This window comes from Pinus tabuliformis, chromosome Q (assembly GCF_031772625.1).
Source record: "Pinus tabuliformis cultivar Carrire ecotype Pingquan chromosome Q, CPIR1, whole genome shotgun sequence".
Classification (NCBI taxonomy): Eukaryota; Viridiplantae; Streptophyta; class Pinopsida; order Pinales; family Pinaceae; genus Pinus; species Pinus tabuliformis.
This window is the reverse complement of record NC_142296.1, coordinates 983465823-983482242: the sequence shown is the minus strand read 5'-3', so window position 1 is coordinate 983482242 and position 16420 is coordinate 983465823. Positions and strand designations below refer to the sequence as shown.

The 16420-nt window shown below is 39.1% G+C and overlaps 1 protein-coding gene across 1 annotated transcript in view; it reads right to left on the bottom strand.

Moving 5' to 3' along the window:
• LOC149222762 (uncharacterized) overlaps positions 1–14564 on the bottom strand; it is a 32764-nt gene extending 18200 nt beyond the window's left edge. Inside the window, exon 1 of the mRNA XM_089385611.1 lies at positions 13215–14564. Within this exon, the coding sequence (XP_089241737.1) occupies positions 13215–14392 (1178 nt within the window). The 5' untranslated portion in view covers positions 14393–14564. The remainder of the gene's footprint in view (positions 1–13214) is intronic.
• Between the last annotated feature and the right edge of the window lie 1856 nt (positions 14565–16420).

Genomic DNA, 16420 nt, shown 5'->3' with positions numbered 1-16420 from the left:
ATCTCAATCCATGAGAGATTGTGCCCTAAAGATATCTCAGAAGATTCTTGGCACCAATCTAGTGAGGCTCAACCAAATATGAGCTCACCATGCTAACTGCAAAGCATATATACAGACGGAAGTTCACCAAGAACATCAATGCAGATGAGTTTATGAAACTCAGAGACATTTCCCAAATCTGGTCCAGCATCACCACCATATAACTTCTGAAAGTTAAGATCCACGAAGTAGTCACAAGCTTGCAGTTTTATCTTTCCACATCTAGAATCCAACTCCCTCTTACTTTTGCAAATGAGAGGGTCTGCACCTGTTAGAAATAGGTCATCCTCAGAAGGTGCCAGTATGAGAGGTCTATCATCCACAACCTTCAAACAATGGTTTGGATCGGCTTCACTTTTAGTGAATCTCAGCTTCATCAGACAGTTATCAATCCTCTCATATTAGGTCCAGGGTGTTTTACTTCAAGCCATAGAGGGCTTTCTTCCACCTGCATACATGAGATTCCCGATCATGAATCTCAAACCCCTCGGGTTGTTCCAAACCTGTGGACCTGCTACATGAGGGGAATGGTCCCCTTTTAAAATTTTCCTTTGGTACATATGAGACGTGTACCTTCATGCTCTTCTTGAATTCAAACATCCCAATCACCATCTGACTCACATCGGGTAGGGCCCCATAATAAGTAGAGCTTCGGTGCTACAGATGAGATGTGTCAACTGACATGGTCCCCAATGGACCATCCTGCAACTTGATACAAATTTCCAACCCTAAACCCATGAGTAAAAGCATCTTTGAAAATTTCATTTTCAAACACGTACCTTTTCATCGATGAATGCCACCCTGTAACCTTTGACTTCCATTGCCGAAATGGACACCAGGTTCTTCTTGCGATCAGGTACACAAAAGAGATTTTGTAAATGAATCAAGTTACCCTCATTCAATTGAGGGGTAACATTTCCTACACCCTTTCGGGGATACGTGGCATCGACTCCAAGTACAATCCCATGATTGTTTCCATCTTTACCAAATTGATGAGAGCACCCTTCTATCCGTTGAAGTGCTTTGGGGCACTACAATTAATAAGCCACTTTCCCAAAGAATCTGAAGGAGAGGGCCAATACAAGATAACGCTTCTTCATCTTATCAGAAACAACATTTGATTCTTCATACCTAGGGTTCCTTGCTTTCTCTGAAGAGTCGGTTGTTTCCTTGATGACCTACATTACCTGTCATTCCTCTGAACATTGAAGATGTCCCTAGAATGATTGTTATCATCATCAAGTGATGTGTCCCTGCCATTCAGACACTCCTTCGCATAATGGCCGAACTAGTTATCTGCCTTTCCTTCCACCCTGAGATCCGGTCTTCTCAATGAAGTGATCTTTAGGTAGGCCATATTCCGCTACGCCATACTGATAATATTCTTTGCTTCGATTTCACCCTCGGTGAATTTGAAGAGGGATGAGGAACCCATTGATCCTTTTGTCCTTTCCTAACTGACTTTGGTGATTGCTATTTCACTCTTGCTTGGGCATTGTCTTCACCTCAGCTCAGATACAATGTAAATTTTAGGTATGTTCTATGTTTAGAGCAATTTTTTTCAATTTTCATAGTTAGCTCAATATCTTTTCCAGATTAGCAATCACATCAGCATTAAAGTAAACTACAAATAGAACATAAACATAAATCGCAAAAGACATGCCAAGACAAGAGGACACAAGATATGGCACTAGCCAGGGACAAACCCCAATGTGGGGAAACCCTTGATCAATTCTTCTTATATGTTCTTCAATAGTTCAGCAAAGAGAGAGAGAGAGATAGTACATTTACAACAGAAGTCAACACTTCGACTTTCTAGATAAGAGAATCAATCATCTCTACATGAGATCAGTTGAAGACGTGCTGCTTCAACTGATTCTCCAAGGTGACTCGTTGAAGACATGCTACTTCAACTAATTCTCCAAGGTGACTCCTTCACCTATCATTGTGTTGCATCTCGTCCATGTGATGCACCTCACCATGCTACACCATGCTACAACATCATACCATGTTACTAAGCTGCAACATGTTGCTCCACTGCTGAGCTGTACCTCATCACACTGTACACAACTTGCTGCTCTTAATCATCATGCTGCACACATCATGCTGCTGCACTAGCTGTCACTACTTTATGAGATAGGTCATCAACATTCAGTGCTCTTCCTTCGTACAGTCAACAATGCAAGTCTTCAAGGTGAGGCTCTACCACTTGAGCGATCCTTAGATCAAACTGTGTTATTGGCTATGGCCTACGACCTAGCCTAGCAGCAAGTTAAGCCTATGATTATTGAGTCCAACATGATTGACTCAATTTGAATATACACAAGGACAGTTTTCTTCATTATAATGACAACCTTATAAACTGTCCTCATGAACAACCTCATCACTGCACTATCACCACACTTCTATGACACAGTCTTTGATGCCGTCATGATGACTGGTTAGGGCACTTCTTGGTTGTAGCTTAGGGATCCAAATAGCCCTAAAACAACAACCTCTAGTTCCTCCTTATTGCGGATTCTACTGCCCCTCAAGAATAACATTAACTTGCCCAAACAGTCCTTAAATAGGCCACGCTATCACCTACAACAATGTGGCATTATGAAAACCAACTTAGATGACTGTAACAGATCTCTTAGAGCTGGGTATAAGTTCTTCTGTCTGCGGAATAAGGGCTGCACATAACAGTGGCTAGGGCATCATCCTAAATTGTGTCTAAGACCTTTCCTTGACAGTGTTTAGGAGGAGCTTCTTAAGGCAGCATATAGGTCCTCCCTTGACTGCGTATAAGTCTGCTTCAGGATTGCAGATTAGGGCTCCTCAACGGTGGATAGATTAGGTCTCTTTTGACAGCGTTTAGTCCTCCTTTGTGCAGCATATAGAAGCCTCCTTCAACTGTGGATATAGGGTTGTATTTAGACCTTCTTTTGCTGCGTAATAGGACCTGCGGTAGGGCTCCTTCCAACTGCGACTATGCCTCTTTTGTGACTGCAGCTAGGGCTTATTAAGGCCTCTTTTATACAGTGTATAAGGATCCTCCTTGACTGTGTCTATAGGGCCTAGATGTCCATTGTATAGATCTCTCCACGGCTGAAGCTTGATCTTCATTAGGGCAGCGTAGAGGTCTCCTTCATGACAACGTATAGGATAGGGCATTCTCTAGGGCAACGTATCCTCTTTAGGTCACTCCTCCCACCAAAACCCAAAGACAAGTGGAGAGGAAGAGATCACCAAGAAGATGAGTGTCTAAATGACTTGAAGTCCCTTTATTTATACTAAAACGTTGGGCACAAGTGAGGTTTATTTGGTCGCTGGTCGACCTTGACGAATTGTCCCACAACACAAATAAATTCATATCTCCATGAATACTTATCAGAATCGGATGATCTTTAGATCAATCATACACCTCTCAATGAGAGGGATCCAAGAAAAATATCAGCTACCATTAATAATATGACCTGCATGGAGTTTGGCCCTAGTTGCCAATTTTAACAGTTATCGACCTAACTATCCCTAATATAAGTGAGATAACTAGTTTACATGACCTAATCTAGTTGGACATTTGAAGGTGAGTTTTGTGTGAACTATTCTTGTGCCCCTAACATTAGGTATGGTGCACTATGATGCACTTATGGTTATTGTCCCTAACGATTGAAGATTTCACTTGATCTTGAGAGGGTTCTTTTAGGTGGTGTTATCATAGCAACAGAGGCCTCTTGAGAGATGATTCTCATCCCATTCAGTGGCATTTCAAGGGTCATTTTACCTAGTCCAGAGCAGATCTAACCTATATGATGTAGCGTTACTCCTCCAGAGGAGAGCATTAGGTTATGAGATGGTTCCACATGGTGTTTCACTCACCTAACCACCCCAGATACTAAAACATTGATCCGCTAAAGCTTGGTGTTGGATTTATTGATATATATGTGGTAATGGACATAGTGGTCATACATGTCCCTGATGCCTAGTGCATGCTCCTATGAAGGAAATGGTTAGCATCTATTGGTGGGCATATATAGATGGACTTATCCTATGCTGCAATACCCACCACTAATGAGAAGCCATTCATCCTATATTGAGAGCCACACACGACCAAGCATGTTGAAGACATTGACCCTTTCCCTTTCCCTAGTCATCGTAACAAGATGAAAAATGATCCCAATCTTTAAACCTGAAAATGAAATGGAAACAGTTTGAGCCTAAGATCCTTGAGAGACCTAGGATAGTTGAGTAAATAGGAGAAGATGTGTGTCAAGTAAGCTTAATACCTTCCTCCAAAAGCAAAAGATAAATATACAAAAACAATAAAAAGAAGGAACGGGTCGAGAAATAAAGATTTCCAAGTCAAAGATCTGGTCCTTGTACGTAATGAGCTCCATCCTTATAAGATCCATGGCAAAGTAGGGGTTAACTACTTTTACATAGCTAACCTTGATGGAGAGCCCCTATCATCACCAGTAGATGCAAGGTGCCACTCATCTTTCAGTGGAACCTAATGCTTGCATGAATAGATAGTTGCATTGTATTTACTCTTTATGTGCTTTGCATTCCTGTGTGTGCATGCTTATGTTGATATTGTTCATGTTATTGTGCCTACATAGTAGTTAGATATAAAGCATATTTTAGCCAACATTTCTTTTAGTATTATCTTATCTGATATTGCAAGGGTGACAATCAGCACCCTGCTCAATTGTTATCAATATGTTGTTGTGAGTGTACAGATAACAGGACTACGAGCTTCAAGGATTGTTGAAGTTCTCATACACTCCTCATTCGAGCACATGGATTATGTGCTCTACGATGAGCACATGTCCTCGAGTTGGAGCCAAATGTTACCCACCAAAGATTTTATCCTCTTTGGACAACCAATAGCCCTATATGATCAACACATAACATGAAGTACTTCTTAGTCTCGTCAGATTTCTCTCCCATCCAACATTCCTTTTAAAAGGAAGGTGGATCATTTATCAATGATTCAGTAGGTAATTTAACCATTTTTGCAATCATGTGCTTTCACTTAATGTTATGGGCATACTAATATGTATCAAGGGGAAAACTACATAATTGACCAATCTGGATTGTATTCTTGTTCCCTTACTTCACCTGGGAGATTAATCTTTAACTCTAGTCCAGTGGGACCTCCTCTAAGGCCTTAAGGTTTTAGAAAGGGCACTAATGGGCAAGCACTGATTGAAATAGTATGTCCAAGGTATTCCATACTTACCACTTTCCATATTTCCCAGGGTGGTGGTCATTGGTCATTGGGATTGGCACCCTTCATCCTCATCCTTGAGTTTGGGCCCAGAAACTTAGCCCTAGAGGTTGATGTAGGTAAAAGACGGTAAAAGCATAAGAAAGACACAATGAGAGAAAGATGTAAAATGCAAAAGATAGTTAGAATATTTATTTAGCGGTTGGGTAAAAGCCTAGAATGAGCTCTACCTCCCCCATTAGCCATCACCCAGTTCCTCAAGCATTTAATGCTTCATCTATAAAAATGAACTCTTGTATGTCCCAACCCTGATGACCGACAAACTGCCTCATGTTAAAGGGGTAATGGAAATTTTTAAAAGCAAGCTTGGGCTCCTAAACTATGCACCCAAATAAAGATAAATCATAAAAAAATTAAAAGGAACACCAGAGGAGTGGAAAAAGCAAGCAGAGGAAATATGTAACTCATGCCACCATGATTGCTCCCTCCTTACATCTATACACTCGAGATGGTTGACCCCCATTAGCTGGTCACATGGCTATGGCACTTTGCCCTAAAGTCCTTCCCACTCTGCAACCATCATTATTGCACACACTTATGGATTGATGGCCTAACCTAGGACATGTCACTCTGCTTGGAGGATGGAAACACCTAATAGGGTTATTGACCTAACTATCCCTAATATAAGTGAGGTACATTGTTTACATGTCCTGATCTAGTTATACATATGAAGGTTGGTTTTTTGTGAAGTATTATTGTGCCCCTAACATAGGTATGGTCTACTATGATGCACTTATGGTTATTGTCCCTAATGATTGATGATTTCAGTTGATCTTAAGAGGGTTTTGTCAGGTGGTGTTATCACAACAATAGAGGCATCTTGAGAGATGATTTGCATCCCATCCAACAACATTCCAAAGGTCGTTTTACCCAATGTAAAGAGCAATTCTAACCTAGATGATGTAGTGTTTCCCCTCCAAAGGAGAGTATTTGGGCTATGAGATGGTTCCACATGGTGCTTCACTCACCTGAGTACCCCCAAATACTAAAAAGTTGAGGCACTAAGGAAGGGTGTTGGATTTATTGATGATGTGCCCAAATGGACCCAAGACGCCCCCAAGTTGGCCTTGACACTGATTGATGGGCGTTGCTTGTTCTAGAGCCTAGATCATGATGATTATCCTTGAGATGACAAGGGAGGGCTTGCACATCACTACTAGACACCAACGCTTGAGCATGATGGTGCCACGTCACCCCTTTTGCCCCTAGAAGGGTGACGTAGGGCACATTGGTGATGACGTCATGGTTTTGGAGGCATACCCATGTACTTTGAGCTTTTCTTTGGAATATGGAGCACTCATGACCCATCTATCACTTGATTGTGGCATATTGAGCACTTATGGACAATAACGTCATAATGGAGAAGCTTATTCTCCCACACGTGTGGGCTAGTTTGGCATTTATTGTTATGTTTTTTAGCTACTATGAGGTCAGCTTGTGACCTCTCAGTTGTTAAACACTTAAGAAAACTTGTTTTAGGGATTTGCTTGTAAAATTAGTGAAAATAAGAGTTAAGGCTAGGATTTTATGTGAAAATTGGTAAAAAAGTAAACTTATGTGATGTTGTATGGTTCTTAAAGTAGGAATTGCATCAATAAATAATATAAAAGTAAAATCCAGCATTGTTGCATATTAAAACATCCTCTTTAGGGCTGACGCCATCCTTAGTTTGTTGTTTATACAAGTTTTCACTTTTCAGCCATAGAACTCCATTAAAAACCCATAATCCTTGGTGTCTATTTGAAGGCATTATCTCTATTGATTAGTCATTGAAAGATCCTTTTCCCTTGGCTGTTATATGACACCGCGTACCCTATCATTGAAAATCAGCAAACCCTATGTCATGTCCCTTCTCAAATACATTTGTAACAGGGTGTTGCTACACAATTTTGCACAATTTTGGCTAAGGAGGAGAACCCATCATTTTCGACTTAGGGACTTAGGAGGCAATTCGACTTTATTTGGTTGCTAGTGGAATGTGGGGGCCACCCACATAAGAGTTCGAATTGGCCAATTCTAATAGCTTGAAGGGAAAGTTGAATAGGTGGATGGAGGGGCCCACATGAGGCTAGGGAGGCCCAAGGAGTTATAAGGAGGGAGCAGCTCTCATTTTGGGTTTCATTCTTACATCTTGCAAACAAAACTACTTGACTGCTCGCTCTGTCGTTTAGCTGAGTCAACCGGTTGTTTAGCCACGAATCTCTCAAGTGGGAGATTCAACCTCTACTTCGGGGGACCATCCATGCCCGCCCTAGAGAGACAGTTCCACAAGTTTTTCAGGAGTTCCGGGGTTGTGAGACAACACCATCATTCAGCGCAAAGCAAGGAGTGTGTATTTCTGGGCAGCTGGAGAATACGCAGAGGGAGCTTGGAGCCATCAAAGGTCAAGTGTTTGCCGAGAGAGTTAGAGGAATGAGAGAGCAGCAATAGTTCGGCATTCTTGCTGAGTTTTACAGCCAGCATTCCAGCAATTCAAATCGCTGGGCTAGGGGACAGCACAAAGGCCATTCTAGCAGTTTTCGTGGAGCTTGGGAGAAGGTGCCATAGGCCGTAAGCCCATCTAGGAAGTCAAGGATTTGATAGCACGGTTCAGCCCAGCACTTGGGGACCATTTACGATAGGATTTACAGGCAATTTCTAGCAGGCCGAGTTTCACAGTTGCAACTAAAGTTGGGCTCCAAGGGGGTCAAATTTCAGAATTCTAAACCAACCAAAATCCTTAGTGGGTTTTTCTGGGTTTAGGCCAAGGAGTCCGAGGTTAAAAGCACATAATTTTCTGAACAGTGGAAGTGCAACTTCCAGCCATTCAAACTTCAGCAGAAAGGTAGTTTTTTGGGGCAGCACAACGCAGATGGGTGCAGCAGTTGGACAGCCTTCAGTTCAACCATTTTCTCACCTGGGTTTGGTCATGCTTGTCCATTGAGATAAGCCCAGGTGCACCATCTTGTTATCAATTGTATTTAGCCTTCAGAAAAGTAATCAAATGGCTCAGCAGTTCCATATTTGCAGTTTTTTTATGGATGTTTAATGTGTATTTCATTTTTATAATTTGTTGCACAAATTATTTGCTTTATATCACTTGTATTCCTATTTAAGAACATTACACCCTAACTTATAACAGCCGTCAAATTGGTCTAGGAATAAAGTACTTAAAACTTGGCATAGAACATCTAGGCCTTCTAGGTTGCGCCAGTACTATATCCTGCCCTATAGATGTAATATCTATCACCTTAATCCATAGTCATTGAATATCCTTAGGTGAAATTAGGGAATCCTCCCCTATGGTCAATACCATTAAAGAGCAAGAGAAAGGTTGTTGAGGTGACAGTGGCAACCCTTTCTTTTGTTGCCATAAGGTCTAGTTTTGCCTAGTGGGGCTTTGGACTAGGCCTGCTTGATTTTGCAACAAGAAGACCCATCCATCATAAACTTTATTGCTTACTAATTATGTCCAAATCAAAATATTTGGACCTCTTTCCCAAAATAATTATTCTTTTAATATCTCCTTTCCACCCTTCTTCCAATTATATAATATTTTAATATCCACCTTTTGCAAGTGCGGAGAGCTCTTCCACAATACTTTTCACCCGCATTACTTACCCCATATTGACTTAACCAATTTTCAACATGCAAAGCTCTTGCTTGCAAGGGTGGAAACTTTAAAGGGCTTCATGTATCCCGCGTCCGCATTCTTGAATCAACCAATTTGTACCCACATTTATGTGTTATTTAAATTGCACCACCCATACTTAGTTTATCTTCTAACAATGTGGGTTTGGAAAAATTTCACACAAAAACTTACGCCGTGTGGACTTAGCAAATTTTCAACATATGAAGCTCTTGCTTGTGGGAGTGGAAACTTCAAAGAGCTTCATGTATCCCGCATTTGCATTTCCGCATCAACCAATTTGCACCCGCATTTTCATGTTATTTAAATTGCACCACCCATACTTAGTCTATTTTGTAATGATGCAAGTTGCGGATGTGGAAAACTCTCCCACAAAATCATATCCTGCATGCTTTAGACTTGGTACCATTTCTAAAGTAGAGAAGATTTATCACACATGATTATATATGTATATATATATGAAGTAAGTAATTCTTATTACCAAGAAAGGAGAAAATATAGGGCATAAATTCCACACCAATTCTTACCAGGTAAAAACATGAAAATTACATTTGGGCATATTTCCTTCTTTCACGCAGTGAACAACTCTTGCCCACCAAAACTATAGAGGTAAAGGACAAGATTTCCACCAAATGAGGGAGAATGTCTTGACTCTTAACATGCCTTTACACTTAAATTTTACATAATTACCACTTGAAATCTCTCCACTCAGAAACCTCAAATAATAATCATTGTGGGAGTTAGGCTATGTAATCAACAAAAGCCATAATATATATTAACTTCTCCCAATATTCTCATCAGGCCTTAAGACATTTCAAACCATTAAAATTTAGGATTCTATCTAGGTGAAAGAGAATACAAGATAAACCATCCAAAATGTCCAAAGACATTTAAACATCATGTTACATCCTTGTGCCTGCACAAATCATAATTTCTAGATTCATGACAGACCAAAAAAGGCTCTTAAACTTTGTTACAGCCCAAGGCATCTAGACTCTCCAGTATGATCACGAGCTATTCTCCATGGCTATCCCAACCTGAGCATTCACCATATCCTTCTAACGTCACCACTCAAGAAATGCCTCCAAGTCTTCCTGACCCAATTCGTAAACAGATTCCAACGAATTCACTATTATTGTTGTCCCAACAAAAATACTCACAATAGATACTCACAATACATAGGCTCTAAAGACCCCAATTCAGTTTTACAACAGATTTACAAGCTTAATGAGTTCATTAAAATTTCTTTCATTAGTTAATTCAGCTGTCCTGTGAAGACTCTTCCAACTGAATCTTCACTATAAAACATTGACATTCCCAGCATTACTCATGTTAAAAAAAATTGCATTCAAAGATTTATATTCAATCCTCTTCCAAAGGCAACATTCAATCATTCACACATGAGATCAAAGTCCAGCTCAGCAAGCAATAAAAGAATTTTGATCAATGTTCTTCTCAACAAGCAGTAAAAACACTTTTGAATAGCATTCACATGACTTGACGCAGATAACAAATCACAGTTTTAAAAGATAAATACACTTATCGATGTTGATTTAAGGTTTGTCAGAGGTTGAAGGGTGAGCCACTCTCCACCCAATCATAAGCTTAGCTACATTACATATTTCTTGTAATTGGTCACTCTTGAGCTAGATCCAATGCCTTAAGAGGAAGTTTCACTCAGGGTTTAACAGATTCAATTCAAAGTAGAAGACATGAAGGTCACTCTCCTTTATATATAGAAAATCAACGTTCATCCTTTCAACTACTAAGCCTAGGCCTATAGCATTCACAATATGGCCACTATGGGTCTGCACAACACAAAGGGAGACCTTCACTGATATAGCTATCCATCAATCCTTCCCTTTTCTTAGTGCCTTACATGCTAAATTAAGACCAACTATCCAGGGAATTTTTTTGGCTTCTAGCTCAAATTGAAGGCTTGCACATTGTCTTCCCTTTCCAATTTAAGTTCAAAAACTCTACATAGGTCTACTATGACTTGGAGGGTTCTCTGTCACCCCTCGATCAGTCACACTTTCAACCCCGTGTGTAATTCAATTTTCTGCTCATAGGTTCCACTAGTTCACTGGCACGCACTTTTTTGTCTCTCTCACACATATGACCCCTCCACTACTCGTTGCTATCCTTCGCTCAATTACACGCACAATCCCAACATGAGAATTCGAGGTCCCTCCTTGGGGTACGTGGTCGATTAGAGGTCTTCAGAATGGTACGTAACCATACTTTTGGAGCAGTTCAATACCACTCCCATTCCTTCTTATAATTAGTGACAGTGGGGTGATTCAACTATCAAATCAGAAATTAGAACATCTAATTCACACAAGATAGGAAACCTTCTAAATTCCCTTACAGCTTCCCCTCAGGCATTGGGATCTTTATTGGTTGCTCTCTGCTTCAACTTTAGCAATTATATTAAATAAAAATAAATATTTACATCAAATAAAGTATATCAACACTGGCCATCCCAGAATTATCAGTGTTAATTGCAGATTACAAAACTTGGGGCATAAACAGAGGTGTTTCAGTTGCATGTGTTCAATTTTCATGCAAAGAACCAGCATTTAGATACTCAACCGTAGATCATCTGAAACATACTTATCCAGATACCAAGGACTATTATTGATCTTTTCAATGTTGCAATTGTCATGTTGGCGAAAATATTACCGAGGCACTAGACAGAAAAACATATTGGCAACATCGAGGAAACATTGACAAAATTAAAAAATAAAAATTACAAAAATATCCCCCAAAAAAATCGACTTCATGCACCTCTGTCCGTGAACAGGGCGATAATTTCATGCATCTTGCAATATTATTGTGAACATGAATATCAAATTATTTACCAATAATAATATCATTTTAGGGTAAAAGTCATGACATGATGATAATGTCGCGATGTCGCGATGTTTGCAACAACATGCCATGACATATGTAGCAGATTGAATTACCAAATTTCCTGGGTATGGATGAGGTAAAGAGCTAAAACAATTCTTAATCCTGAAGCGTCACAGAATCATTGTTCAATCTGAAGATTGATATCACCTCATTCTTTTCTCAAACTCAGACCCTAAATATAAATATTTCTTTTCTTTACCTAAGAAGTTGCCAATCCACTCTGGAGCTTTCATAAAGTTCTTTTGCATCTAATGTTCTGGATGATTTCTGAATTTTAACTATCTTATCTTGCTACCATCCTGGAAACTTAACTTCAGCTGTATGAGTCAACACATCTATCACATCATACGTATCGCAATGTAGAACAGTAACGGAAACAATGCGCCCAAGTTCTTCACTTGTCCCGTGAGCAACGACAGTTATGGGTCCTAGATCAGGCTTTAAACCATTATCAGGAAGCTTTGCCTTTGAAAATTTGCTGGACACTGACTGAAGAAGTTGAGGTTAACACTAGAACTAGCTTGGCAAACCTGGGTTAAGACTTCTCCAAATTGAATTTTAAGATGATAGTGTAGTTTTATGGGCATGACTAGCTATAGCTGTGGTTCAATTGTCAAAAATCAAGATAGGCAAAAATCTTAATTTTATTGCACTACCAGGAGAAACAAGGTGCACTTTACAGTCCAGTTTTGATGAAAATTTGCTGGACACTGATTGAAGAAGTTGAGGTTAACGCTAGAACTAGCTTGGCAAACCTGGGTTAAGACTTCTCCAAATTGAATTTTAAGATAATAGTGTAGTTTTATGGGCATGACTAGCTATAGCTGTGGTTCAATTGTCAAAAATCAAGATAGGCAAAAATTTTAATTTTATTGCACTACCAGGAGAAGCAAGGTGCACTTTATAGTCCAGTTTTGATGAAATGTGTCTGGTATCACATGTAATAAGGTGGATAAAAGGTCCCAAAATAATTAATAATTAAAGTAACAAAATGGACAAACATAAAAACAACATGAGTGATTAAAAGAAAATTGAAAAGAACATTTATATTAAAATATATATATATATATAAAGTTAAAAACAATATAAAAATTAAAAATAAATATAAAAACAATATAAAAATAAAAATAAATTATTAACTTTGGATTTACATGATAGAAAATTTTGCACACACCTTTTTCTTAAACTCTCATCACAGATAAATCCAAAATTAAAATGAATGTTTAATTAACTCTTGAATACCAAAACCAAGTAGTGAAAATTCTGTTGTACCAAAAAACAACCAGTGGAAATTCTTTTCAATCTAACACCCGGGAAAAGTTTCAGAACAAAATTAGTCAATATGCAGAATCCACATACCTGTAAGCAACCAGATTGGCTGCTGCAGTGATGGGTTGATCGCCTCTGCCAAGCCCCTGCTCCTGTACAAGTATGGGGACACGCTTTCCCTTCATATCCATATAAGAGAACTGCTCTCCAAATCCATAGAATTTCTCATCTCGTTCGCTGGAAATTGTGAGTGCTATTCTATTGAATGCTGGCAAATATTTCAATTTCTTCTTGCCCGAAACTTTTTGGGGATTCATAGCTTCAAACATCGGGATCTTCTTACGCTGCCGTCTGGCTTTCTTAATCAGAAAAGATGCCCGTTTCCTGAGTACATTATTAGTCCTAGAAGTTGTGCCTGTAGCTGAATGAAAATTAATGCCATGGAGCATTGATTGGATTTCATTTAATGATGTTTTGAGCCCATTCTTGGATGTCTGTGTCTGTAAATAATTAGGAATTTCAGTTGACAGCAATTTAGGGTCATCCAGATTCACAGTGAAACCCAAATCATGGTCACTTTTTTCTACAAATGAAAGGTAATAGCGAACACCAACCGGCCTGGATTTAAAGAAGCGAGGACAACCTTCTTCTGCAAACTTTGAGGTGTAAAATGGCCCTTCTGATTGATTCCTGTTATCAAGAAACACCTCAAATTGTTCCCTGGCAACTTTGCTAGTGCTATAGAGGCACCCTGTAATGACTACAATTGGGCCCGCCAGATTGCCTGAGTGGACATCCCTAAGAAAGCCATTTGTAGATGGAGTGCCCACCAGATGGGGACATATTTCATTCTCAGATTGCTCTCCAAATTCATTACTAGTTTTTGATGGGTAAATGACCCTTATATTCTCCACCGTTTGATGACTACAAACAGTTTTAACGTTGTCATGTATGGCAACAGAGCCTCTGCTCTCCTCTATTAAAGGGCTTGAGAGAGCTGCAGAGATGAAAGCCACACCAGGAACTGTGGACCAGAGGCTCCTTGCGGGCTCGGAACAGTGGAACACAGACACAAACCCAGTCCCTCCATTATTAATTTCCCATTTGAGTACAAAATTTTTTCCAATATCAAATGCCTGTTGAGATTGGATATGGGGTTCTGTAATAAATAGGTTGCCCTTAAGGAACCCAACTCCTCTTGGGCACCTAGGAAATGGATTATTTAGGCGCGTACCATCTCTTCTTCTCACTCTGATATTGTTTGGCATTTTCAAGTAATGCAAATCCTTTGATTATAATTTTGTGGTGTATGGAATTTACACAATTGCAATGTTATATGGTACACACAGTTTGTTATTATGGTTTGTATTCCTTAGTCCAGGATTAGGTAAGCATATCTCTGATCAATCTGACTGTAGACAGAGGTTGCTTATTGAATCCAGATATGGATGAATCTGACAATATACAGAGGTCGCGTGTTGAATCCAATGATGGATGAGAGGTCGCGTGTTGAATCCAATTATGGATGAGAGGTCGCGTATTGAATCCAAATATGGACTTTTAACAATTGATTTGACTCATTGGATATGATGGATCAATTTTGGTGTATGTAAGTCTGCTGAAACCGCGTGTTGAATTAACATGTTGAGTGCAACAAAAGAAGGTTCAAAACTGTCACCACCCGACAGTGTCGGCACCATTGGACCACTCTCCAAAATTTTAATTCTTTTTCGGTGGCTTTAAAGGTGCAAATCTTATGGGAGGAGAGGAGGCGTGTCACACGTGACATAAAAATGGTTCTACAAAACGTTCAGGTTCAATGAACCATTTTTCATCGTTTTATAAAACGTTCAGGTTCAATGAACCATTTTTCATCTATATTAATAAAGATCCATTTTAATTAAGGATTTAACAAGAGCCAAAAAAAAATTAAATCTTTTGAGGTGTGAGCTCGTTTTATAGTGTAAACTTAAAAAATTGCTGTGAATTGTGGGCCAGCAGTTTAACCATCTTGTAATAGAAATAAATTGAGAAAATTGTGCTTGATTACAAACAAGTTCAAAATTAAAAATGCAGTTCCTTATGATATTTTGTTAAGTGAAATGGAAGCAATGACTATGGTGCGAGTTATAAGATATTTAAGAAAAAAATGAGCAAATGGAAGACAGTAGATAGGCTAAGGTTGTTTTTAATGACATATTGTGCAAAAAGAATAAGCATGCGGCAAAATAACAAATGGTTTAGCAAATGGGGTATTTGCTTGAACATGTGTCTCACAAACAGTAAAGAGATAAAATATGTATTTTCTTGAACATGTGTCTCACATATAGTAAAGAGATAAAATCTTTTGTTATGGATAAGTTCCACAAGTGTACTTGGGATAAGGAGTTATAGAGAAAGTAAAAGTACTATATCTAAGAGTTTAATCTCGCTCATAATCATCAACAAAAAAAGGGCAATATTTTTTGGAAAACAAAAATTCGTATTGCTAGTTAAGGACTATTTCTCATCAACTCCATTGTGAAACAGGGCACCAGAAAAGACCAAAAGAAGTGTGGGAAGAAAGAAAATGTATTTTTTGCTTTTCTGGAAAAGTGGAAATAGAAAAGCATTTCATTTTAGAATGTGATGACTTCAAAGACAGCAGGGAAAGTTATGTAGATATTTTGGCAGCTAGTTCTTGGGATAATTTATTCAGTGAGTGGTTTGTCAAGAAGTTGGGAGCATTGATTGTGAGGTTTCACGGAAAAAAGGTTGAATACAGGAATCAAATGGCAAAGCAATCTGTCCCATAACCTATCTCTAGCCTCGTGGACGTTAATATATATATATATTGTAAGCTTGGTAGATCCTCCTTTTTCATTAATAATAAGCAAATTAACACCACATAAAACAGGTTAGTGGTCTCAACTTGCCTAGTGGAAAACCAAGTTTGTTGGCCACCTAACCGCATGATAAGTCATCTAGTAGCAAAAATTTATGAGTCTTTCTACCCAAGCTATATAAGTTTGATTCTCATGTCCACAACCATACTCTAGTTTCCTATACTCATATATAACTGCATACTGAAAATTAAAAGCTATCCGCATAAGTATTGAACAAAACTAACAGTAAGCAAACATTCTAATCTTCTTGCTCAGCAGAGGCAGATTCAACCGGAGTCGAATCTTTGGCATTGGAGCCTAGCAACTGTCTTCTCTCACAGACAAGGAAGGTGTTTCTCTATGCAGTCGAGGTTGTCTCCATGCTCACGGAAATTTGCTCCATGGCCTTGTCTAAGAGACTTTTCATCAGCC